The sequence below is a fragment of the Colletotrichum lupini genome, chromosome 7, assembly GCF_023278565.1.
Source record: "Colletotrichum lupini chromosome 7, complete sequence".
Taxonomy (NCBI): domain Eukaryota; kingdom Fungi; phylum Ascomycota; class Sordariomycetes; order Glomerellales; family Glomerellaceae; genus Colletotrichum; species Colletotrichum lupini.
The window spans coordinates 3149386-3175327 of NC_064680.1; the positions used below are offsets into that span (position 1 = coordinate 3149386).

General features: G+C 46.8%; 8 protein-coding genes across 8 annotated transcripts, besides 1 other annotated feature; 3 read left to right on the forward strand and 5 right to left on the reverse strand.

Annotated features, from left to right (window-relative positions):
* Positions 1-175: 175 nt before the first annotated feature.
* On the reverse strand, positions 176-3350 carry CLUP02_13978 (capsular associated protein; the record flags this gene model as incomplete). The annotated part of the gene is made up of 5 exons (XM_049292913.1): positions 176-2722; positions 2782-2936; positions 3000-3104; positions 3198-3253; positions 3313-3350. The coding sequence occupies 5 exons, from the start codon at positions 3348-3350 to the stop codon at positions 176-178; spliced, it is 2901 nt and encodes a 966-aa protein (XP_049150059.1).
* Positions 3351-3899: 549 nt separating this feature from the next.
* CLUP02_13979 (DHHC zinc finger domain-containing protein) lies at positions 3900-5315 on the forward strand (the record flags this gene model as incomplete). Its single annotated transcript, XM_049292914.1, has 2 exons — positions 3900-4260; positions 4336-5315. 2 exons carry the CDS (start codon positions 3900-3902, stop codon positions 5313-5315), a joined length of 1341 nt encoding a protein of 446 aa, XP_049150060.1.
* Positions 5316-5739: 424 nt separating this feature from the next.
* On the reverse strand, positions 5740-9605 carry CLUP02_13980 (uncharacterized protein; the record flags this gene model as incomplete). Its single annotated transcript, XM_049292915.1, has 3 exons — positions 5740-6095; positions 6151-9478; positions 9603-9605. The coding sequence occupies 3 exons, from the start codon at positions 9603-9605 to the stop codon at positions 5740-5742; spliced, it is 3687 nt and encodes a 1228-aa protein (XP_049150061.1).
* A 1143-nt stretch (positions 9606-10748) lies between these two features.
* Positions 10749-12727, reverse strand: CLUP02_13981 (F-box domain-containing protein; the record flags this gene model as incomplete). Its single annotated transcript, XM_049292916.1, has 2 exons — positions 10749-12580; positions 12658-12727. The coding sequence occupies 2 exons, from the start codon at positions 12725-12727 to the stop codon at positions 10749-10751; spliced, it is 1902 nt and encodes a 633-aa protein (XP_049150062.1).
* A 619-nt stretch (positions 12728-13346) lies between these two features.
* Positions 13347-13421: a sequence feature (Short protein (CLUP02_13982, UQC88458.1) was converted to a misc_feature.).
* A 309-nt stretch (positions 13422-13730) lies between these two features.
* CLUP02_13983 (uncharacterized protein) lies at positions 13731-14484 on the reverse strand (the record flags this gene model as incomplete). The annotated part of the gene is made up of 2 exons (XM_049292917.1): positions 13731-13879; positions 13992-14484. The coding sequence occupies 2 exons, from the start codon at positions 14482-14484 to the stop codon at positions 13731-13733; spliced, it is 642 nt and encodes a 213-aa protein (XP_049150063.1).
* A 96-nt stretch (positions 14485-14580) lies between these two features.
* On the forward strand, positions 14581-15606 carry CLUP02_13984 (uncharacterized protein; the record flags this gene model as incomplete). Its single annotated transcript, XM_049292918.1, has 6 exons — positions 14581-14637; positions 14701-14789; positions 15088-15196; positions 15222-15343; positions 15423-15454; positions 15533-15606. The coding sequence occupies 6 exons, from the start codon at positions 14581-14583 to the stop codon at positions 15604-15606; spliced, it is 483 nt and encodes a 160-aa protein (XP_049150064.1).
* Positions 15607-15944: 338 nt separating this feature from the next.
* CLUP02_13985 (uncharacterized protein) lies at positions 15945-16241 on the forward strand (the record flags this gene model as incomplete). The annotated part of the gene is made up of 1 exon (XM_049292919.1): positions 15945-16241. The coding sequence occupies one exon, from the start codon at positions 15945-15947 to the stop codon at positions 16239-16241; it is 297 nt and encodes a 98-aa protein (XP_049150065.1).
* Positions 16242-16347: 106 nt separating this feature from the next.
* CLUP02_13986 (uncharacterized protein) lies at positions 16348-25896 on the reverse strand (the record flags this gene model as incomplete). Its single annotated transcript, XM_049292920.1, has 8 exons — positions 16348-16376; positions 16445-16571; positions 16647-17032; positions 24627-25344; positions 25441-25545; positions 25595-25684; positions 25757-25790; positions 25856-25896. The coding sequence occupies 8 exons, from the start codon at positions 25894-25896 to the stop codon at positions 16348-16350; spliced, it is 1530 nt and encodes a 509-aa protein (XP_049150066.1).
* Positions 25897-25942: the final 46 nt, after the last annotated feature.

Here is a 25942-nt window from a genome sequence, read left to right on the forward strand (position 1 = left end):
TCCCGGTTCAGGCCACCAAAGGATAAACACGATTCAAGGCCGGCACATCGAACGGATGAACACATGAACAGTGAGCGAGCGAGCGGCAATAGTCGTGTGAATAACCCCTTTCCCATATCTATCAACAAAAACAACCCCCAACAGCGTACATGAATAATACATATAAACAAACAAATCATGACTTTTGCACCTTGAACCCGATACTATCCCGATCGTCCCTCACCACCCGTCCCCATTCCAGGAGCAACCGAAACAGGTAAATCTCCATGTCCTCCCTCCGCAGAGCCTTGTCCACCCACCGCGCCCCCTGCGTCGCGATCCACTCGGCGTCCTCCCACCGCGCCTCAAAGTCCACCTCCCGCCCGTTGAGCTTGCCGCGGCCCTTGAGCCCGACAAAGTACGCCACCGTGCTGTGGAGGGCGTGGAACCGCGTGTCCACGGGCACAAAGTGCAGCCACGGGATCAGCCGCTCCGAGTACCACTCCCCAAACACCGAAGACATGAGCGGCACGCTGCCCGGCGACCGAAGCGTCCGGAGCATCTGCAGCGGCGGCGCCGTGTCCTCGTCCAGCAGCATGACGTAGCGGTGGTCCAGGGGATCTTCCCCGGAGGCGGCGACGGGCTTCTGTCCCAGCTCCGCCCTGGCCGCCCCGCAGCCCGGTGTCTTGACGTCGCACGCGTACTCTGCTATGCCTATATCGAACGGGAGGATGGCGTTGGCCTCCCGCGCGCGGACAACCTCGTACGCGTACCAGCTGCCCTTTGACGGCGCGCCGAGCATCATCGTGACGTCTTCCGCAGCCGTCGCGTTGTTGACGAGGTGGACCAGCCGGTGCTTGTGGTTCCCGCGCAGCGCCTCGTCGCTGATGGGCTTCTCGCCAATCTTGCCCCGCCAGTACACGCTGTCCTTGCGCTGCCGAAAGTCCTTTTTGTGCTCCGGCTCGTCTTCCGTCAGGGGCATCAGCGGTAAGAGGATGTCGTTGAAGCCGTCGGCTTTGAATCGGCCAAAGATGGGCAGCAGCTCCTGCACCGGCTTGATAGGGGGCGCCGACGTGTGGAAGCTGTGGAGACGGGTCAGGTCTTGCTGGTCGCAGAGGCTCTTGGACTGTGGATAATTCCACATGAACTGCTCGTCTTCGTGCCACTTTACGCACGAGGTGCAGAAGTCGCGGACGTTCCAGTGGAGCCCTGACCTTCCTGGGGTGTTGGTCGGGCACACGGAGGCTTCCATGTCCCGCCATGCTTTGGTCGATTCGTACATCGCCTGCTTGGACTGAGAAATCGCCGGTGAGCCTCCCACGGCCTTCGACTCTGCGTTTCTCTCAACGTTGCCTTCAGGGGATGGTATTTCACCAGAACCTCCAGCCGAAGCATCCTCCATCGAACGCGACGATAGAAGCTTGAACTTCTGCTTCATTCCCGTGAGTGTATATCTATTGAGCTCAGACCACGGTGTCAGGACCCGAGGCTGGTTGCTCAAGTTGATGGGCAATTTCATATCGGACAGATGCTCGGCAAAGCCCCCGATCATGGCCACAAGCTCGTCCAGAACCTTCTTGTTTGCGTCATTGCCCTCGTAGTTGTGGGTAACCTGCTTGTTCTCGATCGTAACCATGGCGATATGAGGCTCTTTTGGTACCCTCTCATTGTGGGCTTGCCGGATTGCCTCTGGCTTAACGCCCCAAAAGGGCAGGATATCGCTCTCCATCTGCTCAAAGTGGTCGATGATGACAGATTTCCGAGCCTTTGCGAATTCGTACCATTTGTCAAAATTAGGAGGCGGGTCTCTCCCGTAATGCCGCTCGTGGTACACGTCGACGGCAACGTTCAGGTTGTCGCTGGTCATGGCATGGCGCATCCATCGATCGGATTCCACTCGAACATCGTAGATGAGTCTGTTCAGTGGGTGCTGTTTGACTGTTGCCGACTTGAGGAGCCCGTAGATCGTCATGCCGACGAACATGGAGACCATGAGCACGAGGATCAATGCTCTGGGTATGAAGAGGAGCGAGCGGACGTTGGTGCTGTACAGAAACATGCTATAGCCGAGGACCAGAAGGTACAAAGGCCCGATGGCGCTCAGCCTGGATTCCATTTGCCATTTTCCAATTTGCATGATGTTTTGGGTGGCAGCAGTGAGGCCGCAAATGAAGGTGATGATACTAGTAGGGGTTACGGGATTTGTCTCATAGACAAGGATGCTCAGCGAGGTGACGAGAACCGCAAAAGCGAAGCTATCGATGAAAATGTCAAAGATGTACAGGGAGTTAATCCCGCTAAAGGAAGTGGGATATCCCTCACTAGCGGAAACGAGGGGTGAGATGAGGATCTGGAAGACTTTAATAAAGACTCCCGAGAGGGCCAGAATGGTGCCAAGGGTCCTCAAACGCAGCTTCGTTGTCTTGGTCCAAGCCAGAATGCGCCAAAACAGGGAGACGATGACCGCGTCCAAGAACAGTCCGAGTAGTTGGAAAGCAAGAGTGGTCATCCGGCTGTCCGATAGAGCGGAACAGAAGAAGGTTGACCTGGGATCTTGCGAGATGGCGACAAAAGTGCCGTAGCTGAAGAGGCAGGCACTTCCAAGCGCCAGCGTTCGGGAGCCGTTTGCCCATACTGCAATGTCGTCGCCAATGCTTGCCCATGGGTCCTCCTCAGGGGGTGGTGGTCGGGCTCTTTGATAGTATAGAATGTGGTAGAGGACCAGATAGATACACAAGAACGACTATTGGGCCGTGTCAGTCTCGTCATTCACCTGATGATGGAGGCATATCCGCAACTCACCTGCACTCCCGGCACAGAGCATTGTAGCTGGGCGGTCACACGATGAAAAACCTCGAGACGGAGAAAGATGCAAAAGATGAGCAACGGGGCAAAATATCGCCGCGGTCTAGCAGGGATTGTCTGCTCAAAGGTGCTCTTGGAGCCCGCACGCTCATCTGAAAGGTGATGTCAGCACCGGCTACAGGGAATCCTCCCACAAGGTATACGACGGAACATACCGAATCTTCCGTCCGCGCCAGGAAGCCATGCGGCGAGATAGCTCGCCAGCCATGTCAAACCTCCCGATAGCAGAAGTATTAGAACGGATGAGAGACGTGGATACTCTGGAACACCATTGCGTCAGCGGGAGAAGCTTCTTCCCGTTTCCCACGTGGTGAACGGGGATAAGTAAAAGTCTTGGCAGACTCGGCCCGTACCGATCAGAGAATGTCCCTCAACGTTGGAAGATATCCAGAGAAAGGAACCAACAACACTGTAGTTGTGTCAGAATCGAAATTGCGTAGTATTGGGAAGAATTGAGGATCTTCTTACCACAGCGCCGTCAGATGTATTTGCGCATCGCGTGCCATTGAGGGAGACTTTCACCAGCCCAAGCCTGGGTGGTCGTTTTCGCTTTACAACGCAGCCTCAAGTGTTTTCATGCGTTCAATGTGAACCAAGCGAATCGTCTTCAATTCAACCGACCAGGGGAATTTCAATACATTTCTCACCGTCGTTGAAGGAATTGATGGACAAAGCCTCCCGGCAGGCAGTCGTCGTCCTTCCTTCACAGGGGTTGCCAAGTTGTCGAATTCTTACATAATCCAATTAAACATCCCCCCTAACAGGGTAAAAGACGCGTCCTTCCTGGCCCGTTACCCCCTAGCACCGCCCCCCTTGAACCGCGTCAAGCTCCCACCCTCCACTTCAATCCCGACCGCTCCGCCGCCGACCCAACTTTCCGCCGTCCGTCCCGGCACCGACATGTGCTGACATCCCACACCACCACCATCCTCCGCCCAATCTCAAATTCCGCAACGTCGAATGCCGAACAAACCACCTAGCCACACCTCCTAGCAACCCTCCCCCTCAATTCTGGAAACATTAACGACAATAACTCCCCCCCAAATGGCGCAACAATGGCCGGCATCAACGAAGCCCCCCTCATCAAACGCCTCGCCGTCCCCGGCTCCTGCGCGCTAATGGGCTTCCTCTCCGTCTCCTCCCAGATCCTCTTCTACGTCGCCGACGACTCCCTCGCACCCGGGCGACTCGCCCGCTCCGAGACGTACACCTTCAACGCCCTCCTCGCCTGCCTCTGGTACACATACTACAAGTCCTGCACCGTCGACCCGGGCCGCTACCCCTTTCCCGACGCCGCCGTCGTCGAGGTCCCCGAGCCGGACGAGTACGGCCTCGTGAGGCGCTGGTGCAAAAAGTGCGCCGCCCCGAAACCGCCTCGCGCGCATCACTGCCGGCACTGCGCGCGCTGCATCCCTCGTGAGCAACGACATCCCCTTTCTGGTCTCACTTAAGCAGAATGCAGCACACTGACAAGCGAAATCTTCCCGCTAGGCATGGACCACCACTGCCCCTGGACGGGAAACTGCGTCTCCCTCACGACATTCCCACACTTCCTCCGCTTCCTCGCCTATACAAACTTCTCCCTCTGGTACCTCGCCAGCCTCCTCTACGCCCGCTTCGCCGCCATCTGGGACAACCGCCTCCTCCCCTCCTACCTCGGCCCTTCCCTCCCCATCCTCGTCCTCCTGACCCTCGACACCTTGATATGCTTCTTCAGCTCCCTCGCCCTCGGCATCCTCTTCTTCTCCACCGTCCGCGGCTGGGTCCTCAACGAGACAATGATCGAAGGCTGGGAAGTCGACCGCCACGCAGCCGTCTGCGACCGGAACCGCAAGGACGCCGGCGAATTCTGGTCCATGACGGGACCGGACGGGAAGAAGCTCCGGCTCGAAAAGGTTGAATTTCCGTATGACGTGGGAATTTATGCGAATTTGTCGCAGGCCATGGGCACCAAGAACCCGCTGCTGTGGCTGTTCCCCTTTGCAAGCAACCCACACATAAACAAGGACGGTCACGGCGTAGGATGGGCGTGGCCCGAGAACGGGCTGAATCGCAAAGAAGGGATGTGGCCGCCGCCGGACCCGGATAAAGTGCGGCGCGCCGCGCAGGGAGGCTGGCCATCGACTCGGGACGCCGAGGATATGGTGGTGCCGAGATACAGGAGCAAGGAGGAGGAGCTCGATGCCTTTAGGACGCGGCAGGATGCGGATCGGCGGCGGTGGCAGAGTAACCGCTCGCGAATGATGGAAGAGTTGGAGGAGGTGGAGGGCTACGACATGATTGACAGCGACTCTGAAGATGATGGGTATGAGGATGGCGCGGATGGAGAGCCCGGCTGGACGAATGCGGACGGCGAGCGGTTACAGGATTTTGGCGTAGACGAGGATGAGGACATGACTGACGACGAGGATGTACCTCTAGCGGAGCTATTACGTCGCAGAAAAGTACTGCAAAAAGACGGAGAGGAGTGAGCATCACTGGTCATAGACGATAAGAAAAAAGTAAACAGAAATTTTCTCTTTTTGGGGACTATTGCCCACGGTTCTATACTACCTTCAATCGCCCTAAAACCAACAAAGAGGGGGCATCCAAAGACGGCTTCTGCGCTGGCCATGAATCCCCTTGACTCCCGAATCTACCAAACAGAAAAAATGTGCACACAAGACAGGATCAAATCCGCCTTTCCATCCGGGGTTGCCCTGATCCTGTATGCTGAAAGAACTTCAAAACAGCTTTGTTGATCGTGAACCGCTTGCCACTCTAGAAAGCAATCCGCCGTCCTTCCTCCACCATCAGTCCAAAGAGCAATCGTGTCGTGCAATCATGAAGCATCATTCCAAGGGTCCAGATCTATCGACCCAACCTCATCCCTGACCCTTCCACACGAAAATTCGATTACCAATCGTCATCGTCGTCCTTCTTCTGCATCGCATTCTTGCGAGCGAGCAGAGCATCCGCCAAGCTGTTGCCCAGGCTGGGAGTCGGGGTGTTGCTGCGGCTGTTGTCGGAGCCGCTAGCTCCGTTGAGGCTCAAGCCCGAGTCGCGCGGCTGAGCAACGGCCGGCTTGCGTCCAGCAGCAGGTCGCTTCATGGGCGGCTGAGGAGGAGTCGGCTTGCCACGGGCGGCCGCTCCATTGGCCGAAGGAGGGGGAGGGGGCGGGCGAGGAGCCACGACGGGCGCGGGAGCCTGCTCCTCAACGTAGGCGGCAGGAACCCAGGCTTGGGCGCCACCGTTCTTCGCGAGCCACCAACCTGTCACAAATATTAGTTTTTTTTCCGATGAATTTCAAGTGAGATAGTTGCTTACCGTTGTTCTCCTTCTGGACGACCTCGATCAAGTCACCGGCTCTGACCGTCAACTCGTTCTCCTTCTGGCCAGCGAAGTCGTACAGGACCTTGGCCATGATCTTGGCCTTGGCGGGGGGCGCAGCGGGCGGCGGGGGAGGAGGCATTCTGGTCGCTGCAGAAGTTGATGATTGCTGTCTGGTATGTGAAGGAATTGAAGTGGCGGCGGCGGCGGCGGCTTGTGGTTGTTGACGTCCAAAAGGTCCAGTCTTGGCTGAGCTGATGGCAGCAGGAGGTTGAGGAACCGATCTTGCAGAGGAAGCAGCAGGTCGGGGTTGAGGAGTCCGGTTGGTGTTTGTCAGCCGAGAGGGTCTACCGTTGGGGCCACCAGGCTTGATGAGCTTGCCACGGGTAATGGGTCGAGCGGCAACAGGCTTGCCCTTGGGTGTCGGCTTGGAGACAGACGATGGAGACTCGCCCGGTTGAGTGTGTACACCTCCGCTCTTGTAGAAGTCCACGGCCTGTTGGGAGTCTTTGAGGACCTTGACCGTTTGCATCTTGCCGGGCTTCTTTGCGTACTCAATCACTTCGCCAATCTTGAGATTAAAGCCGCCAGGCATCACACGCTGCATTTGCGTGAACATTTCGGTCTTCAAGACACAGTTCAACAAAGGATCAGCCTCCTGGGGCGAGCCCACACCCAAAGAGAACCAGTCATCACGAGCTGAGGAAGCTCCAATGAACTTGATGGCACCAAGAGGCATCGAGCGTTCAACGGAGATTTGAGGCTGGCCATTGACAAGCATCTGAGCAACAATATAGAACTTGCTGCTGGTGACAATCAGGATACGGGGACTTGGCTTACTGGATCGGCCGAACTTGGCCTCCAGGATCTCTCCGCGGCAAGAGAAGACAACCTTCTCGTTGTTGGAGATGCCGATGGCGTTTCGAATCTGCGAGCCAGGTCCCATTGAAGCGTTGATTCCCATATAATCACCCAAGAATCTTCGGGAGCCGAGCAGACTGAATCTCCTTCTCTCCTTGCGGTTTTGGAGAACCCTGTGACCCTGGTCACGCAATTGCAGGTACTCGGCTCCGGTTCTCTTCTTACGCCAGAAACGCTGGATACGAGTAGCAGACTCAGCTCTATAGGCCAAGTACGCGCGCCACATGCGCTGAATACGGGTGGCCATGTTGTGCCAGTACCGGTCTCGCATGTGCTCGAGCGCAAAGAGGGTCTCGGGTGACTTGATAAAGGCCTTTGTCGTTCCCATCTGCCATTCTTCCTTGGGAATGCTGGTGTCCTTGAGAATCTGCTTGGCTGCATCCTGGTACGATCCTTGCCAGGTGTACTCGCCAGCGTATGAAGTCGCAGGAGAAAGCAAGAAGAAACGATCCACAAACTTCTCGAATGTCTGACGGTAGGCAAATCCAGCACGACGAATGCGAACGTTCTCCTGAAGACCAAGGTACTTGACTTGGTGAAGGACGTTGGGGACGTTGTACTCGGAGGGCGACTTGTTCTCGTTAGGCTTGATGGTTCGGATATAAGAAGGCTGGCACTTCATGAGTGTTTCAACCAGCGCATTCGCGGAGGCCCTGATACGGTCACCGGCGGAAGGAGGCTGCTTGCGGTTATCCTGGTCGACTTGGTTGGGGAAGATTGTGTGGACGAAGCGGTTGCTGCTACCAGAGAAGAGGTTGAGCAATCCCTTCAGGAGCAGATCCTTGTTCTTGTCCGTAATTCCGTCCACCGTGTAAGCTACGTCACCAGCATAGTGCTTGATGATGAAGCTGCCTTGACGAGGGGTCAAGTGAGGGTTGGACATGCCGTTGATGCTCTGCATGAAGGTTCGGTCAGATGCAGCAGGATCCGCATGGGCTGTCTTGGTAGCGTCTTTCATGGCGGAGAGGACGCCAGGAGGGCGGATGCCCTCGATGAGGTCACACACGATCTTGTTGTCGAAGTACTTAATAGGTGTCCACTGAATCTGTTCGCGTGCGTACTCGTCCTGCTCGGCCTTCAGCGTCAACTGAATGAAGATCTGTTGCAGCTTCTCGTTGACGTAGTTGATGCAAAGCTGCTCGAAACTGTTTTTCTCGAAAATCTCGAAGCCGTAGATATCGAGAATACCGATATTGTTGCTCGTGGCCTGCTTGGCTTTAAGGGACTTGTTGACACGCTCAACGATCCAGTCGAACAAGTTGCTGTAGATGGCCTTGGAAAGAGCGTCTCGAGTGGCGGCGGCCTGGGCTGGGTTCGTCGGTGACTCGATAACCTCGCCGTTTCGCGGAGTGAGAATGCGAATGGTGATAGCCTTTATGAGCTGCTCGGGCGTCACCTCCAACAGGTATGCCAGGAAGTCCACTACCGACTGGTCGCTAACTGCGGCGTATCCGTCCTGGCCTTCGTGGAACTGAATGTTGCCAGCCCATAGGATAGCAGACAGCATGCGGAAGATCTCATCTTGTTCGCCTTGGCTAAGACCAATAATCCTCATAGCCTCGAGCGTATCGTTGAACTCGGCCAAATCGTCGATTCCGTCGACCTCGAGGCACTTCGATCTGCTAGTATAGACGTACGTCTCGGGTGTCTGGATGCCGAACTGCTGTCGGTAGTTCTGGGAAGCTCCCTTGGTGAACTGGTAGAAAATGTGGAAGTTTCGCTCATTGGTAATCTGGCCGACAACTCTCGACTTCTCGAGAAGGTAATTGGTGATGTCTGCACCGACGGGTTCGCCCTGCGCATTGAAGTGAATCTGCAGGTACTTGCCGAAACGAGACGAGTTGTTATTCCTCAAAGTCTTTGCGTTGCCGAAAGACTCCAGTAGGGGGTTGGTTGCCAGCACCATGTCCTTGATCTGCTTGATGTCGCCCGATTCTCCTCCTGAAACGTTGGCGATGTACTGCATGATCCGCTTGGCGGCTTCCGTCTTGCCAGCACCTGACTCTCCGGAAATGATGACACACTGGTTATCTTGATACGCCTTCATGTTGTAGTACGCAGATTCGGCAATAGCGAAGACGTGCGGGGGCATCTCGAGACGGTTCTTGCCCTTGTAGCTGTCGAGTACCTGGTCGGTGTAGATACCTAGGTCCCGGAAGGGGTTGACTGACACCAACACATGGCCGATGTAGGTATAGATCTCCTGGCCCTCGAATCGCTTCTTGAGATTGTCGTTAATGGCTTCGTTGGACACCTTACTGAGCAACGTAAGATCCGAAACACCGATCTCCTTCTTTTTCGTGACCTCGTATGTGGCCTTCTTGGGCTTGCCGCCGCCAGCCCCTCCGGACGGTCCGGCGGGGCCAGTCTTTGCGGATTTGTCCTTGGGACGTCGTGAGATACCCTGTAAATAGTGAAAGCGCAAACAGTCAGTCCTCTTTCCTTCTCGTGGTCGTTGGTCGTGGATTTTTGGGGTCGCCGCAGCCGAATCGGAACGGTGCGCGCGCGCGGGGCATGAAGCGTCTCACCATGCTGGGCAGTTCTCAATGGAGGGAATGCCGGTATCTGTTGATGGTTTGCGCAAGCAAGCTTTGGGAAATTCGTGAATGCGCGCTGGTAATGAAAGAGCGAAAGCTTTGCTTCTCTGCCTAGGTTTTTTTCTCCGTTTGGCTTCTTGCTTGCTGAGTGAGAGACTGGAAAGAGCGCGCACCAAAGGTGACGTTGCGGTGCGGACGGAGGGATTACGCAGGTGCTGTGTGGCTGGTTCTTGCCCGAGATCCAAATCCAAACGTTGGCCGACTGCTCTGTCCAAGTGGTGCCTGACGACCAGTCTCCGTTAGTTCTAGAGGGGGCTTGGAAGGTACAATCAGCCAATCGCAAGCGGCATAACGACTAAGCACAGCCTCAGCCCGGAGAATCGGTGGTGCCAGGTTCCGCGTAATGCCCAACATTGCTTTAGCGCCCTTTAAGCGAATCTCCACTCCTCATATCCTCCACCTCAGTGAGCCGTCTTGCCCCCTGTCCATCCCGCAGAAGAGCGGGAGATTATCTTGGAACCTTCTGCCCAAAAAAAGACTATCCGGATGTGTGTCCCTGTTCTGAATAACGGCTCTGAGGTCATAGCTTTTCTTACCCCTCCAGCCCATTGGCGAAAGAGGGGTCGCTTTGTGTGTGTGTGCCGTTCATAACCTGCCTGAAGATAAAATCTTCTCAGGTGCCCGCCATCTCAGAAATTTGGAGTCTATGTACAGCGCATAAGGTCAATTTAAGGCCTGGACATGGTTCGTCCCAGACTGTGCTGAATACTGCGCTGAAGTATTTGTTTCACGCTTAGAGCTTTCTAGCCGCCATCGAACCGACTACCTACTACCTACTCCGTACACTACCGGCACCTCGTGGAAATCATGACGATCCGCGCCGATGTCGGCTTAGTCGCTCTGCACGCTGTCCACTCACATATTCATCACTCTTGATCAAAAGTCTACTTTGCGGCTTGGTGGGTTAGGCGTTGCGCAACATCTTGAATAAAGTCTCTTGATGCCACTCTAACTGTCTTTGTCGTCAAGCCGCTACGGCTTATCAGAATGGATCTCATAACGGATCCTCATTAACCCATATCCCTATTGCCAGTCATGAAAACGCTCGTCATATGTGCCATCTTACATTGCCCACCATTACCCCATTAGCCCCATTCCTAAGCCTCGCACGAAACGAACGTTGTCGGCCTGTCGCTCCAGAGCCATCCTCATCCTCTCGCCATACTCTTTCTCGGCCTCTTCTACTCTTGCCTCTTCCTCCGATTTAGGCTCTGGCTGTTCAAAGTCGCTTGCGGTAAACCCGGGCTTGCCGGAGAAGCTGACGAGGCCCAACTTCTCGCCTGTCCAGAATAGTATGTCATCATCGTTAACATTATCTTGTCCGCCACGCGTTTGCGTCGACAGGATCTTCCTCGCGAGGTCATCAGAACCAGGCATAGAGGCGAATAGAGATGGACGCTCATCCACCTCGCTGTGTCCGATCTTGTGTCGTCTCACCTCAGTGAAGCCATCGCGCTCGAACCACTTGAGAAGTCCCGACCCATCCGAAAATACGATGCGAGTACCCTGGTTGGCGACAGAGAGAATCTTGGACTGGGAGGACGTTTGACGATTCTTCATGGTGGAGTTCTGCATGAGATCTGCAGACGAACCTCCTGGCCGTGGGCACAAGCCGTACAACTCCAAAGAACCCTTGGTGTTATACTCGCCTCCGGCGATCAAAGTCCGGCCTCCTTCCCTCGTCTTCGACTCCATTACTTGTTCAACGGTCAAGTCGCTCCTACGACGTGTCTCGCTGTCGAGTGTGGAGAATGGGTACGGCAGAGACGCGAGACTAGCCAGTCGAGCTCCCGAATGAATCGAGCCCATGATTGAAGGGAATGTGCGTCTGTCGTAGTGCAGAATGTTGGAGAAGCGACCTGCGACATATATGTCGTCCGAGAAGGAGTACTCATCGCAAGCATTTGGCAGGTGCAGGATGCTCAATGGCGTAGGTTGTGATAAAGGAGCATAAGGCGGCAGCGGATCGTCGAAAACGCTGCCTCGCCTACGTTGGAAGAACCCACTTGGCGAATCGACGGCTAACACATCTATCCTGTCGATGATCTCACTCGGCGACCTGACTCGCGCCCTGTAGTCGTAGAGATGGATTCCCAAAGAGGTTCCTACGGTCAAGGGCAAGCCTGGAGCGGCGGAAGAAAGGGCTGTGATGGACCATTCGAATGTTTGTTCGCCAACGACCTCGAGACGGTTGAGATCCACCTCTAGCAGGTGGCCCTGTACTGCTACAAAGGCCTTGTCGGAGAAGTTGTCGACGCTGACGCATTCTGTCACTCCGGTATCGATCTTGCGTGATCTACCCATTGTCTGTGGTCCGTCGAGATATAAGATGCCCGCTGAGCTTTTGGCGATGGTGGCACCCTTCTGACCCCTAGTACCCTTTACGTCCCACAAGCACATGGAGCCGTCGTCCAATGGCGACACCACAAGTAATTCGTCGGTTTCTCGACTCGGGGTGTACAGAGCCATCCCTCGGACATCCAGCATATCCTCCTCGGTCCCGTCTCGGATTTTGGGCTGCTGTAGCCAACTTGTCGCAATCGGCGCATACCGCTGTATGTACTCATTATACCAAAAGACCGGCTCTGTCGGAAACGAGGGGTCCCAATTCGCCATGTCCTTGTACCGCTGTAGCTTGCGCTGTTCCTGTGTCTCCTCATCGTAGAAGAGGGGGTCCGGTTCTGTGTCACCATCTTCTTCCTGACTCAGTTGTACGGCACCGTTGCTGAAGAGAGGGTAGTCAGTGATGTCGTCGTCGCGAAAGGAAGTGATGCGCCGCCGTCTTTGCAAAGCCTCTAAAAATGGCGACTCGTCAAAGGTTCTCGATCGCCAGTGATTGTTGTCGAGAGAAATCTTCTGGAGCTTTCGGCATACGAGCTGCAAACCGGGGAAGTCGTAGGGCTCTAGGACTGAGGGGCACCGAGCCATCAGCTAGGAGTTCCGGCAGCACGCCTGCCTCTTGGCAGAATAAGAAAGGCTTACTCACAGGAAAGAACGCGCAGCAGGATCTCGTCTGGAAGCTCGTCCAGCTTCTTCGGGGGCGCCGACGACACCATTGTGCCGTGGGGTTTGGGAAAAGAAACTCTCGAGCTCTGTAGTCTCGTTGATTATACTTCTGGCTGGGTTTCGGGGAGATAGAGGGGAGCCCGGACGGGATCCATGGAGAAGAGGGTCGAAGGATGATCCTATCGTTATCGTTATCGGGTATTGCCTGTGCTCTAGCCTATCATGGACTAGTGCAGATCCGGGGGTGGACCGGATAGAAACGCCTGGACTCTTGAGTGGGCTGACCCATCAAAGCTCCAGTCGGATCTTCTCACTTGCCGGATCCAAGCACAGCGTACAAACCGGTTGGCAGGTTCTCGACGTTCGTACGATGTTTCCCTGTTCGTAAGATACCTAGGTAGTTCGATACGCTGGACTGATGTACGACTATCTATTTCCTCAGCTCTGCTTATTGCGTCGCTATGAATGCGCCGGTTGACCCATACATTATTTATGTTTAAACTTCGAAGTCAGGTGAGCGTGTACCTGCATTCAGAACGATTATGCGCTGGTGTGAGTATCATCTTGTGGTCTAATCTCGTAGGTGGTCGTGTATTGACTACAATTCTATTGACGCACATACACCAAGTGAATTGAAACCTAATGACTATTCACCGTCTATCCTAGTTATCACCAAATTTCTCGTCTCAACACTTTCGCGAGGCGGGGCACCGGGAGGTGCGAGAGGGTTTTGAACAGACACATGTGGGCAATCTGCGGCTAGTGTTAATGATTTGTCGGCCAGAATCCGAAACTAATCAATCAAACATACATCTTGCGTTTGTACCTGACTTGCTGTCGTACGTCAGAAACAGGAGAGGCTCGTCACGCCGCTGGTTTGGCAGCCAGTACCATCGTTGTTGCTTATTATACTTCAAATGGTAAATCTCTTGATGCCTTCCCGGGTAAACTCTGTCTGTAGCGACCAGATCACGAGGTTCGACCGAGTTATAGTCACACAGGGCAAGCGGCCTGTCTTGGCACTCTGTCAACAGTGAACGCCATATGCTGTAATTATCTGTCAGCCTCCTCGAGCTTAAGATATAGCTCTTGGAACCAATACTTGATAAGCCTAAACCTGTACCCAGGTTTGAAGAAAGTAAGAAGCTGCTCCTCATCCAGCAAAGGTTTAACTAGGCGAGGTACAGTGTCCAGGGTGATATCTAAGTCCGTGAGCGAGTGGTTGTGAATATTTTGAAAGATATAATGTACCAACTAGTGTTTGTAAGCATTTTTTCTTCAAACGTTCAACGCCTTGACGTCCTTTTGACTCACCATGAGCCCCGACAGCAGCTTGCTCTACTAGCAGCGGATCATTTGGATCAAAGTTTTCCAATGTCATAGGAGCGTTTTTTCGCATCTTCGAATGGTCATTGGATACTCGCTCGCAGGTCGAATTGTGCGAACCACTCACTTTGAAGTCATAACATCGAACAAAATCCGCATCGAAGACAGACCGGAGAAGTTCCTCGCCCTCTGTACGATATTTCTCAACCTTCTCCTCGTTCATGCCCCTATGTGGAAGGTACTGGGATTCGTGCTTCCAGTACGTGAAACCGGTCTTGTCCAATCCGACATTCGTGTTATCGCGCATGCTCCGAACAGTCACCGGTCTTGTATCCCATTCGACATTGGTTATCTTAATCTGATCTAGACGGTCGCTGGCGGAATCTGAAGCGTGGAGATAGTAAGGTTTCTCATCCTCGTAAATGGGCAGATCGGCTAGAAAGTCTGCTCGTGTTTGAATTTCGATACTGTGTGAAGCCATCTGAACAGTCTTCGCGACTGGACATTACCCCCAAATGGAACTGTTGAAGTTAAAGACACAAGTCAATAGTAGTCCATCGTTTCTCTAAGCTCATCAATGTTCAGCAGGGGAGAAGCTTCTAAACTTCCATTCCAAATATCACTGTTTCTACCGGTAGCAAAGCTCATTCGAGCCTCATGCTGACCGGCCTTAAGCCGAAGAAAGGCGCTTTTCTAGCTTCCAGCACGATCAAATCAAGCAAAACAGCCGAAATGCAAAGAATATGACGCGGCGTGCCAGCACGACGTTGCACTAGAGTGTCTTGCGTGACTTAATGCACCCGACTTGGTTGCATTTTCATCATTCGCAAGACGTGTTTGGTTATAGATACCACACTGATATCCTTTTGTCGGATTGGAAGTCCAATTCGACCGCGGCATACAGCCGACTGCGCAGGGGCCAATTGGGGGCCCTATTTACGATTATCGTAGCCAGCCCAACCTACGGTTGGAACCTCCTTTTTACACCTACGACGCAGATATTCATATAGTTCAATTGATCTCTTCGTCAACTACGGTTCGAACCAACTACCCTGTAATAGGGATACCAACACCTTTCATGTAGGTCATACTTCCGTTCGAGTGACACGACTGTATCGTATGATCATACCTTGTGGGAAGACGGCAGAGCCCAGGATACACAACAGCAAGCTTATGCAAAGTCATTCCAAGTCGTCATAGATTGGCTGATATTATCAGAAGTTGTACGTCATATCAGACAAACAAGAGGGATATCTTATGGCTCCTATGCTCATCCTCTTGAATACTTCCCCCAATGGTTGGTTGCACAACCTCTCAAAAATGCAAATCAGCCAGCCTGTGTCAGGAAACTTCACCGAGATGCCAATTCTGATAGCTACCCCGCTTTCTTGTAAAAAGTCGAACTCCATGCTTTAACAGATCAATCACCCCGTTTGAATTAGTGGAGTACTGTTGCCTACAGCCTGCATCCAAATTACGCTGCTTGAGACTGCCTCGCGGATATATTAGTGGATGAAAAGTAGTGACAGCCTGCTTAATCGGATCCCATTACAACGGAAAGTCTGGCAGATTTTTCCGGGCGAAACATGCTGGCAGGCGATAGGAGCCACACACCCACTCGCGGATGAGTAGGGATAACTGCAATGCCGGATAGCACATGTCTCAAGTACCACAAGTGACTTCATTCTCCAGAGCCTCGTGGATGCTTTTCTAGGTATCTGCCTCTCTCGCTTTCCTTCTCAAACCAGATAATTGTTTTCCGGTTCCAAGGATAAGCGCAGTTTGTGTGAATGGCTTTCGAGCAGAAAAATAAAAACCAAGCAGACGCCTCTGATGCGCTTGATACCTGCCACAAATTCTAGGTTTCACTACTTCCTCCATTCCCCTTTCAGATTTCGCTCGAGTCAGAATATTTTTCTGCCTACCTCGACTTTCACCAGAATGTATTTGTTCATCACGGGCGAGCCATCCTTACCGGTGAAGGCGACCTCGACGCCTCCCCAGCTCAAGGATCCCGAAGTTCAGAACTTGCTTCAACTTGACCACAATTTCGATATGCGTACCGTGACGGAGCGCACCGGATACCCTTCTATCGCATACAAGGCACAAACTTGGCGTGCCCAAAGAGACATTGCTTTTCCAGGCGATGAATCTGATCCCGACTCTGATCCAATCAGAGTCGCCACTCCCAAACGCTTGTGCCGTGGAGGGAAGATCTACCTCGCCAGCACTGGTTAAGGACCTCAGCTGTGCTAATGAGGACTGGAACGTGAGTGAATCAATCGACTTGTTGGTATTATTTTCTAATCACTCCCGTTCTTTAAGTCTTTGCGTTGACTGGAGGTTAATCGTTATGATATGCCGACCAGACGTCTATGAAGGGTTTTTGCCTCGGTTCCCTTCAGCTTTTGTCACTAAAGGTATGATTTGGCATCACACACCCGGAGAGACCGATGATGCAAATACTATGAGCTGTATACACGTAACACAATTGTCTGAGCATTTATAGTATTGTATACTGAATCGCCAGATGGCAATGCTAAGCTTCTGGATTTGTCTACCATGACCCTCACACTCTGATCATCAAAGGACTACCTGGAGAATCCCTATAATGATTTGAATAACACTCAGGGAAATGCTTACTGCCCCTATGACTATGAGTGCCTTGAAAGTCAACAGCCTCTCAGGGTCTCTCTCGTCACTCCAGACTTCATAGATGTTCCTTGGCCGCTGAATACTGCTGTAGTCTTCTAGCTCCATCAACTGAGCACCTAAATGTGGAAAGCTGGTCTCTGCATTGTAGACCCCACGCTCATGAAGCACCCCTTTGATTCCTCCGAACTCTTTTAAGTCCTTTACACCACAGAGTGCTTCCAGCAAGGGATCTATTTGGCCATTCAAGGCATTTTTCTTGATGACTTCCCGCTCTTTGTCGCGAAAGAGCTTACGAGAGCCGGCGTGCTGACCAAACAACAGACGGTAGCTGAGCAGAACCTCGACCAAGTAAGCTTTCGAAACCGTTTCGGGACCTGTGCGACAATTGTGCGAGCAACTATGACATTTAAATAATCTAAAATCGTGGTCAATTTTCAGGGGTTAGATGTATGAGGGTGTTCGTTGATGTCTTACCGGCCGATCAGAGCTTTGTTAGTGTTGGTATATACGTAAGCAGGTCAGACCTTTTGGTCGCGACTAGGTCAATAGGTTAGTATAGGTCTATTGCGTGTGTGTGTGAGGGGAAGATCGTGGGCAGAGCCCGCGGTCCCTTAGTGGGTATAGGTAGGTAGAAGGGTCCGTCTGCACGGGCCTAGACTGCCTACCTACTACCCCTACCTAACTACCTAATAGGGCCCCTTTTCTACCTCGTAATCCAATATTAATAGTCTTCTACTTTTATAGTAGAAAAGGCTAGAATAGGGGCTGGGTCCCCCGCTAGTAAGAACTAGTAGTAGAATCTATAGTTAATCCCCTGTTTAGAAGTGCCTAAAGCCGTATATTAAAATTTTAGTATAGCTTCTGCTATAATTATTTATATAGAAATTTTAGTATCCCCTCTTTCTAATTACTTCCTAATCCTTTAATATATATAATTTATATACCTAAACTCCTCGGAAATCGTTAAATCTAGCGTAGTTAAAAAAGAGCTTTTTATTAGTCTAACTACGCCCCGAATACGTGCGTTTCTCTTTAAGCCGAAGCCCAAGAGGTATATATATTCGCTAGACGACTTACTACCTATAGTATACTACTATTTTAACTACGTATTACTTATCTTTTTATTTTAACTATAATAATTCCTTTACTAACGAATCGTTCGAGGGACTTGTTTAGTATGCTCTTTATAAACCCGTTAGCTAGGTTATTATTATTATTAATCTAACGGATCTCGTAGAGCTCGCGGCGTTTATATAATTACCTAAGTATTATAATATTTATTATAAGGCGCTTTTTTTTCGTAATACCTAGCTTAATAAGGTATTTATATAGTAAGTATAAATCTATATAGACTATAGTAGGGATCTTCAGAGCGTCAAGTTGTTTAGTAATAAGGTCTAGGGTAGTTAAGATAGTATAAGTAACGTTAACGTTTATAACTATTCTATAAACCTCTAATATTAATACGCTCTAAGTAATCCTTTTGCTCTTTGTAGAGCTGTAGTAGATAATGTTATTATTAATCGTAAAGCTCTCGTTAGTTTGTTTTTTATTTATAAAAATAATAATATAACTTAGCTATGAGGTATAATTAGCGTTATTTATAAATAACTTATTTACGAAGACGAAGAGTTTGGTTATAGTTAGATTTAATAATATAAATATGAGCCCTCGGTCTAAGTATTCTATTTACTATTTAATATAACGGTTTAGCGTAGCGTAGTTAGTAAACGACGGATCTATTTAATATTAAGTAGTAAATAACGTATTAAAAGCTACTTTTAGTTAGTAAATTAATACAATATAAGTACCTCGAGCTCGCTACTCGATAAATTATTATTTAGTATCTAATACCGAGGGGTTAACCTATTTAAGCTTCTTTTTTTAGTTCTTTTATTTAAGTACTATATTAATACCTTTTAGTAAGATAATCCCGCCGTTAAAGATAAGCGGCTCGTTAGCTAATAGTTACTACTTTAGTTTAGCTAGTAGCTTAGTACGCTTAAGCTCGGTTTTTTCTTTCTAACTAAAAATCTTATTTAATAATCTAATAGTATTATCGGTTTAAATACTAATAATACTAAATAATCCGCTTTCTCCTATCGAGATTAGTAAGTATAGATCGAACGTAGATGTTATTATCTAGAGTATTTTTAAATAATACTTACTATATATTACCTACTAATAAGTACTAGATTTTATAAGACCGTATAGTAGCTATATAACGTATAGAATAGTGCCCTTAGGGTGTAAATAACGGATCCGAGCTAGTAATTAAGTAAAAACCTTATAATAAAGAGGTTAGCTCGATTATATATATACTTAGGTAATATTTCGTAACTAAATAACGTAGCCTTCCCGGATCAAGGTCGGGGCTAGGGTAAGGATTAGATATTAACTAGTTTTTTAGATTATTAGTAACTACGTAAGGATCTCCTTTTTCCCCTCGTTATTATACCCTTATATAACTAGGTAAGACTTTTTAATAAGGTTAAGTCCTAGGTTCTTAATCTCGTTAACGAATCGAGATTTAAATATCCTTATATCCCTATATTTAGGGCTAAGTTAAATAAATTTAATTACCCCTCTCTTTACTAGTCCTAAAAGCTCCTTATTAGTAGATTTTATAAAAGGTACTCCTAGGGTAGTAATAATGCCCTTACTACGGAGCTTAGTAACTAGCTTTAGATTTACCTCTTTTTTAAATATAAGGTAGGTCGTAATTATAAAAGTATTACTACGGCTATGCTATATTAACATTCTTTTAGTCCTCTTACTCCGTAATAAAGGGTTATTATTAATTATAACGACGATCTTATTAAAGACTTCGTTTATAATAGCGCTATTATTAGTTAGCTAGTTAACTACGGGGATTAGTAAGTAGTTAACGTGCTTTATTATTATAGCTAGCGGCTCGGGGTTAACCTCTTCTAAGTACTAGGGTTTAACTATAATAGCCCGGAAGTTTATTAGGCCGTGAGGTAATTCTATTACGTAAGTAGTACTATTTATTAAAACGAGCTTAAATAGGCCTTTTTATCCCTTACTTTTTCGCTAGACTTTAATATCTAACTATAGTAATAGATTAATAATATAGGAGATATTCTAGCACGTATAGCTTTAACGAGGTAATGCGGGATATTCTTATAAAGAATATGAAAAGTAAATATTCATATAGAAGCAAGAATATATGAATATAGGGGATATAAGCGTATATAAAAGAGGTTTTTGTAGTAAAGAGAGTAATATAGTTGAATTACTATATAAGAAGTTGCTTGCTTAACGAAAGGTCTAGGTAGGCAAATACACGCCTATATATAAGCATAAAAACCTCTTACTAGAATATTCCATTGCTTATTAATTATGATATAATTAATAAGCGTATACGTAAGTAAATGCGTAATCGTAGTACGTAATTCCGCCTCGAGTAAATTCCAGATTATTCAGTTACCTTCCAGTACTTTCCATTGCTCACGTAAGCTTATATAAGCAGTATTGCTTACATAATCAATACCTATAATAATCTACGGAAATCGTAGATTAATATGGTATATAGTTTGCTTACGTAATATTGATAATAAGGCGAATAATAAGGTAAACAAAGTTACCTTCGTAATAGATATTTAGTCCGTTTTGAGTAGCTAGTACCTCGCTTACTTACTTACTAATATAAAGTCTACGGACTTCCCTTATTACTTTCTTAACTACCTTTATACGTTAAGTAATATTTAGTAACGGTAGAGATTTATTAAAAGTATATAAAAAAGCTCTAAAAACGAGGAGTATAAGAACGAGGCTATTTAAGCTAACTATATTATTAACTATTTTAATTATAGCCTAAAGTATAGCCTCCGCACTTATTAATAAGCACTTATTTTAAATAATATTATATACCCTTTTAAGTACCGCGTGGTATCTCTTAGCCTTATTAATATTATTATAAGCTTTAATAAGTACTTCTTTAACCTTAATAAATATAGATTTAATAAAAGATTTAAACTCTACGGCGCTAAAGTTCTTATTAATATTTATAATAATCTAGTCTAGCGGACCGAGGTAAATATTAATTTAATATAGCTAAAGAGCCTCTTATATATACTTCGTAATTATGTCCGCGAGGAACCTTACTACTTAGAAAGAAGTAGTAGTATTAATAACGTAAAGTACTAGTTAGTTAGTGCCCTTATAATCTATTAAGTATATTACGTTAATTACGATTTTATAGTTAAAATCGTAATTATTTCGTAAAGTGAATTTAAATCGGCTAGGGGTAGTAGCGTTAAGTTAGTATTATTAATAAATCTTTATAAGCTTCTTAAGGGCTACGATCTCTATATCGTTACTAAACTACTAGAGTAGCTTTAGGAAATAAGGAACCGAAGGGTAGCCGAAGTACTAATATAAGCGGCGTAATTCGCCCTCCGTTAAGTAGTTAGTAATAGCTTTTTTATTATCGAGGAGCAAAAACTAAGGGTATCCCTATTTATAAATAATAAGTACTATAATATCTCTTTTAATTAGTAAGTTATTAATATTATTAAAGTATATTCCTAGCTTATTTATATCCCTTAGGTAGTATAAAAAAGGAGTATTAGTCAGCAAGACGTAAAAAGTAATATTATTAAATAGGGTACTAACGACCGTAAATCTTAATAACTTTACGGGTTCGCTATTACTAAATTAAATACCTACCTCGCTAGCTCTAGAGGTATTAAAAGTAACTTTAAGTCGTTACTACTATAATACGAGGAGTTAAGGGTAGCCCGTAGTTAAGAATTCCGTAGTACTAGTATTAAGTATAATACCTTAGAAGTCCCTTAACGAGTACCTCTTATTTAACGAGAAGGAGGTCGCTAGTTCCGTAGGCTTAGTTAACTCGTTAATAGAGGTAGTATTAATAAGGCTATGCTCTATTACCTAGGTAGCGAGGATATTTATAAGGGTTTTATTACTAGCGGTAGTTATAAAGTATATTATTAAGATCTAAACTTCGTCTTCGTAATTATTTTTATAGTTAAAGTTAAGGTTATTAAAGTATTAGATTATAGTGTTATTATCGTCGTCGTTAATAAGGGCGGTTCTCTTATAAAAGGTAAGGAACTATAAGTATAAGCTCGGTATAAATCTCTTATTTCTTTCTTTACTATTTTTATACTTCTTATATACTTAACGTCGCTCTTTTTCTAAGTGCTTAGTTAATTAATAGCCGGTCTTATAATAGACGAAATACTTTTTGTTAGTAATGCCGCGGCTGCGTTAATTCTGTTTATTAAATTAGGTCTCTTTACTAGAGCTATTATAAGTGCGGTCGGTTTAGTAGGTAGTAGGGACCTCTTTGTTATAAGCACTGTTTTGGAAATATTGCTACTACTTACTATAGTTGCGCTCTCTCTCTATAATATTAATCGAAGTACTAAGCTAGTAGTAGATGCTAGTAAATATAAGTACTAGGTTAAGTATAATAAGTTTATATTTTAGTATACTACTTATATAATAGAGGAGTTAGTTGCTTATATTAAAAATAGATCCTTAGGTAGCTAGTGCCTCGTAGAGGATTATAATATAGTTAATTAGTGCTTATAGAATTTATTAGTTCGACTTACTTAGGTTTTTATAAATTATAGAGTATTAATAGAGGTTATAGAGCTTAGCGAGGTAGTTCTAACGGCTCGTAAGCGGCTCGAAGTATTCTTAGGTCTTTTAGTATATTATATTAAAACTAAGCGGGTTAGAGGTACTACTAAGTTAGTTAAAGTAGAAGGTTAACGCCCTTCCCTTAAGTATATTTAGGAAAGTACCGGAATAGTATTATTTACTAATTTCCACCCGTTAGTATAGTACTTTAAAGATCCAAAGCTTTTTATTAAAGATATTATACTTCTTATTACTATATTTATTTTTATTATTATAGAGCTTAGTAAGGTTAATTAATTAGTAAGTATTAGGTATAATATCGTCTTTGGTTTTTATATCGAAGTGTAGTATCTAACGGGGTAGATTTCGCTATTAGGTAATAATGATTTTATTTTTTAGTTCTTTTTCCTCTTCTTTTTAAAGAGGCAGTAGGTTAGTTAGTTAATAGCGAGGCTAAGGTCAGAATCTTAATTACTAAGATTAAGCGAGTTAGGGTTATGCGGATTCCCTTACTATCTCTCTAGCTTATTAAATAAGATTATTAGTATTTACTAGCTACGGGAGTAGTGAGTAGAGGAAGTAAGGATTATAATATAATATATTAAAGTGTTTAGTACGGCTATAGTAAGCTGCGATCTCTTTAGAAGTCTAAGTAAGGAAGTATTAAGTATTAAGGGCGCTAGCGATCTTTTTTACTATTTAACTACGATTTTTAATCGTTAGATTAATGCTGTTATTTATAAAGAAGTCTCTTAGCTTCTTAAGAATTATACTTTTTACTCTTAAGAAGTCCTCTACTTCCTAGCTTTAGAAGTCGGTCTTAAAGTCTTTTTATAGCTCCTCGCCCGTTAGGCCGTCTTAATAATAATATCTTATTATATAGAGGATAAAAGTATTAAGCTTTTTATTATTCGTAAGGGCGGGTATAATATTAAATAAGCCCTATTAAGTTAGGTTAACGTAGTCCTATTAACGAATTAGAATTAGGTATAGTTTTATAATTTAAGAGTATAGGTAGGCTAGAGGTAATATTAACTAATCGTTAGACCCTTCTTGCTTATTACTAGGGCCGGCGGTTATTATAGTATATTTACGAGGTAAGTTATATAGTAAAAGATTACTATAGGATATAATCGTTATATTATAATTATAGTATAACGTTAGTTAGGTTAGAAAGAGTAGTAGGTCGGTCGTAACGATCGTTTTAATAGTAGTGAGCGGGCTGCTATTACTAGCTAGAAAATTCTGCTCCTTTAATAAGGTATATAGATAGAAGGTTACTAAGGTTAGCGGAAGGTTATAAAAAGGGAAAAAAGCCCTTTTTAGTAATTCCTTTTAGTACTTCTCGTACTTTATTTTGCTAGTCTAGTCTTAGAGCTTTCGTTAGGTTAGAAGGAGGTAGATTTATTAGTAGTATAAAATAGATCCCTATTACTACTACTATTGAGATCTTTTTTTTTCTTTAGTATCTCGGAATACTTCGCTATTAGTAAGAGATTCGCTATTAACGTACTTATAATTCTAAAGGTCTTACTATTACTAAGCGTTAGTACGCTAGCGATTATTAGATTAATCTCTTAGTAGTTAATCTCCTCTTATTTATTACTAGTTTAAAGTAGCGCTTAGTCGTAATATATTCGAGATAGATTCTTTTATAAGCGGTTCGATTAGAGAGAAGTTAGTAATAGCGATAAGGCTAGCGGAGATAATATTAATAATAGAAGCGAGGTTAATAATAATAATAAAATAGTTAATCCTTTTATAATAGTAGTCTTAATAAAAGAGATCGTATATAATAGAGCGCGCTCTTAATAGCCCGTAACTAGTTAATTAGTTATTAGCTAGCGGTAGTAAAGGAGAGCTAAGGTAATATAAACTAGGCCGCTTATTATTAATTAGATAAATAGAACTAAGTTAATAAGTTAGAATAGCTAGCGAGGTAGGTCGAGGCTATCTCTTCTATAGTTATATCCTTACTAACCTATAATAGAAATACATATATAATTTAACTACTAATTAGTGTTAGTATATACGTAAATAGGTTAGACCTTTTGGTTACGACTAGGTTAATAGGTCAGTATAGGTCTATTGCGTGTGTATATAAGGGGAAGATCGTAGGCAGAGCCCGCGGTCCCTCAGTGGGTATAGGTAGGTGGAAGGGTCCGTCTGCACGGGCCCAGACTGCCTACCTACCACCCCTACCTAACTACCTAATAGGGCCCCTTTTCTGCCTCGTAATCCAATAGTTAGTGTTGTTCAGATAGACCTTCGCACAGAGAGAAGGAAGCCGAAATATACGCAATTCTTTGTTAGAGCTGTACCGATCGAAAGTACAGTGCTTTGAAAGATCATCAACCCATAAAATAGTGACGTCGCCAAGCCGAGACAAAGACCAGAAGTTGAGGTGGGTTACTGTAAGAAGCGTTGGAGGGCCAGGAGGTGGTCCGAAACCCGGCGGGCACGCTATCGGCATCAGTCCGTGGCTGCGAAGGACAGCACCGAGAGGCCGTTGAGATGACTGATTTAGACTTTGCTTGGTTGCATTTCGATTTGATTGCCTTTCGGTAGCCGTGGAGAAGTCGGCAGCCGGCTCTGTGAAGCTCGGGGTGTATAGCATGGTTGACCAGCCCAAGACAGCAAAAACTAAATGTCGTAGAACATTCTTGTGATCTCTTCTATCGGCTATGGGTACGTCATATTCTTTCATAAGCCAGTCTGAAATGTCATCTACTGTTGTTTGGTGGTTCGCTGAAGCATTGATGAAGCCGACAATTTTCGTGCACACCTGAGTCTGCTTTTCAAGATAGGAGCACCCAGGTTGGGCTTTGCCCAAAACCTCCATCAAATCTTTCGTAATATCTTCATAGTCGGATATGCGAGATTCCAGTAGACTGGCGAACTGTTTTAAACCTTCCTCAAATATGTATCGAGGTTCATTGTGTGGTCCACAACAGGCGCTGAGCAGCGCTTCGCGTCCTACTCCTTGGACCTCGGAATCATGCCGATTATTGTTTCCATGAAGCCGCATTTTTAAAGATTTATAGCAAGTTGACTGCAAATGGCATGAGTGTAGAGTGACCGTTGTACGTGATTTTTTGGTACGACCGTGTCAGCGACTACTTATCCTTTGATTGAAGGTGGATGTGACGACGGTGTGGCCGGAATAGCGAAGGCTTGCCTCGCGTATTCGGATGTCCTTTCGGAATGAGATGCACGAAAATGGCTTGAAATGATCGCCTACCTGAGTAGGCATCTACGCCACGTTGAGCGACTGTCTCTCTAAGTCAGACATGACGATGAACAGTTTCCTGCCGCTTCATCCTGGTGGCTTTGTGAGACACAATTTTCGCGATGTCGATTCCATGTCTTGTATACAATTGTGCCGCTGTCTTCTGTTGTGATTGGTTCTGTCGGTAAAATGTGATGACTGCAGTGCTTCAACACCCATGCGTGCGGCAACTTACATGCGTGTGATCAATGACGTGGCTTGCCCTCAGCCTGCTTCACCGGCAAGCCTTAAGTAGGTAGTCACTGCTCCGGCGCAGTCAGGTTGTTCAACCCACCACATCAACTTGCGCTCCTTGGGCAGCAAGGCATTACTCATAGTTGCACTTTCGACAGCCTCACTCCAAAGTACGTACCTATAGCCT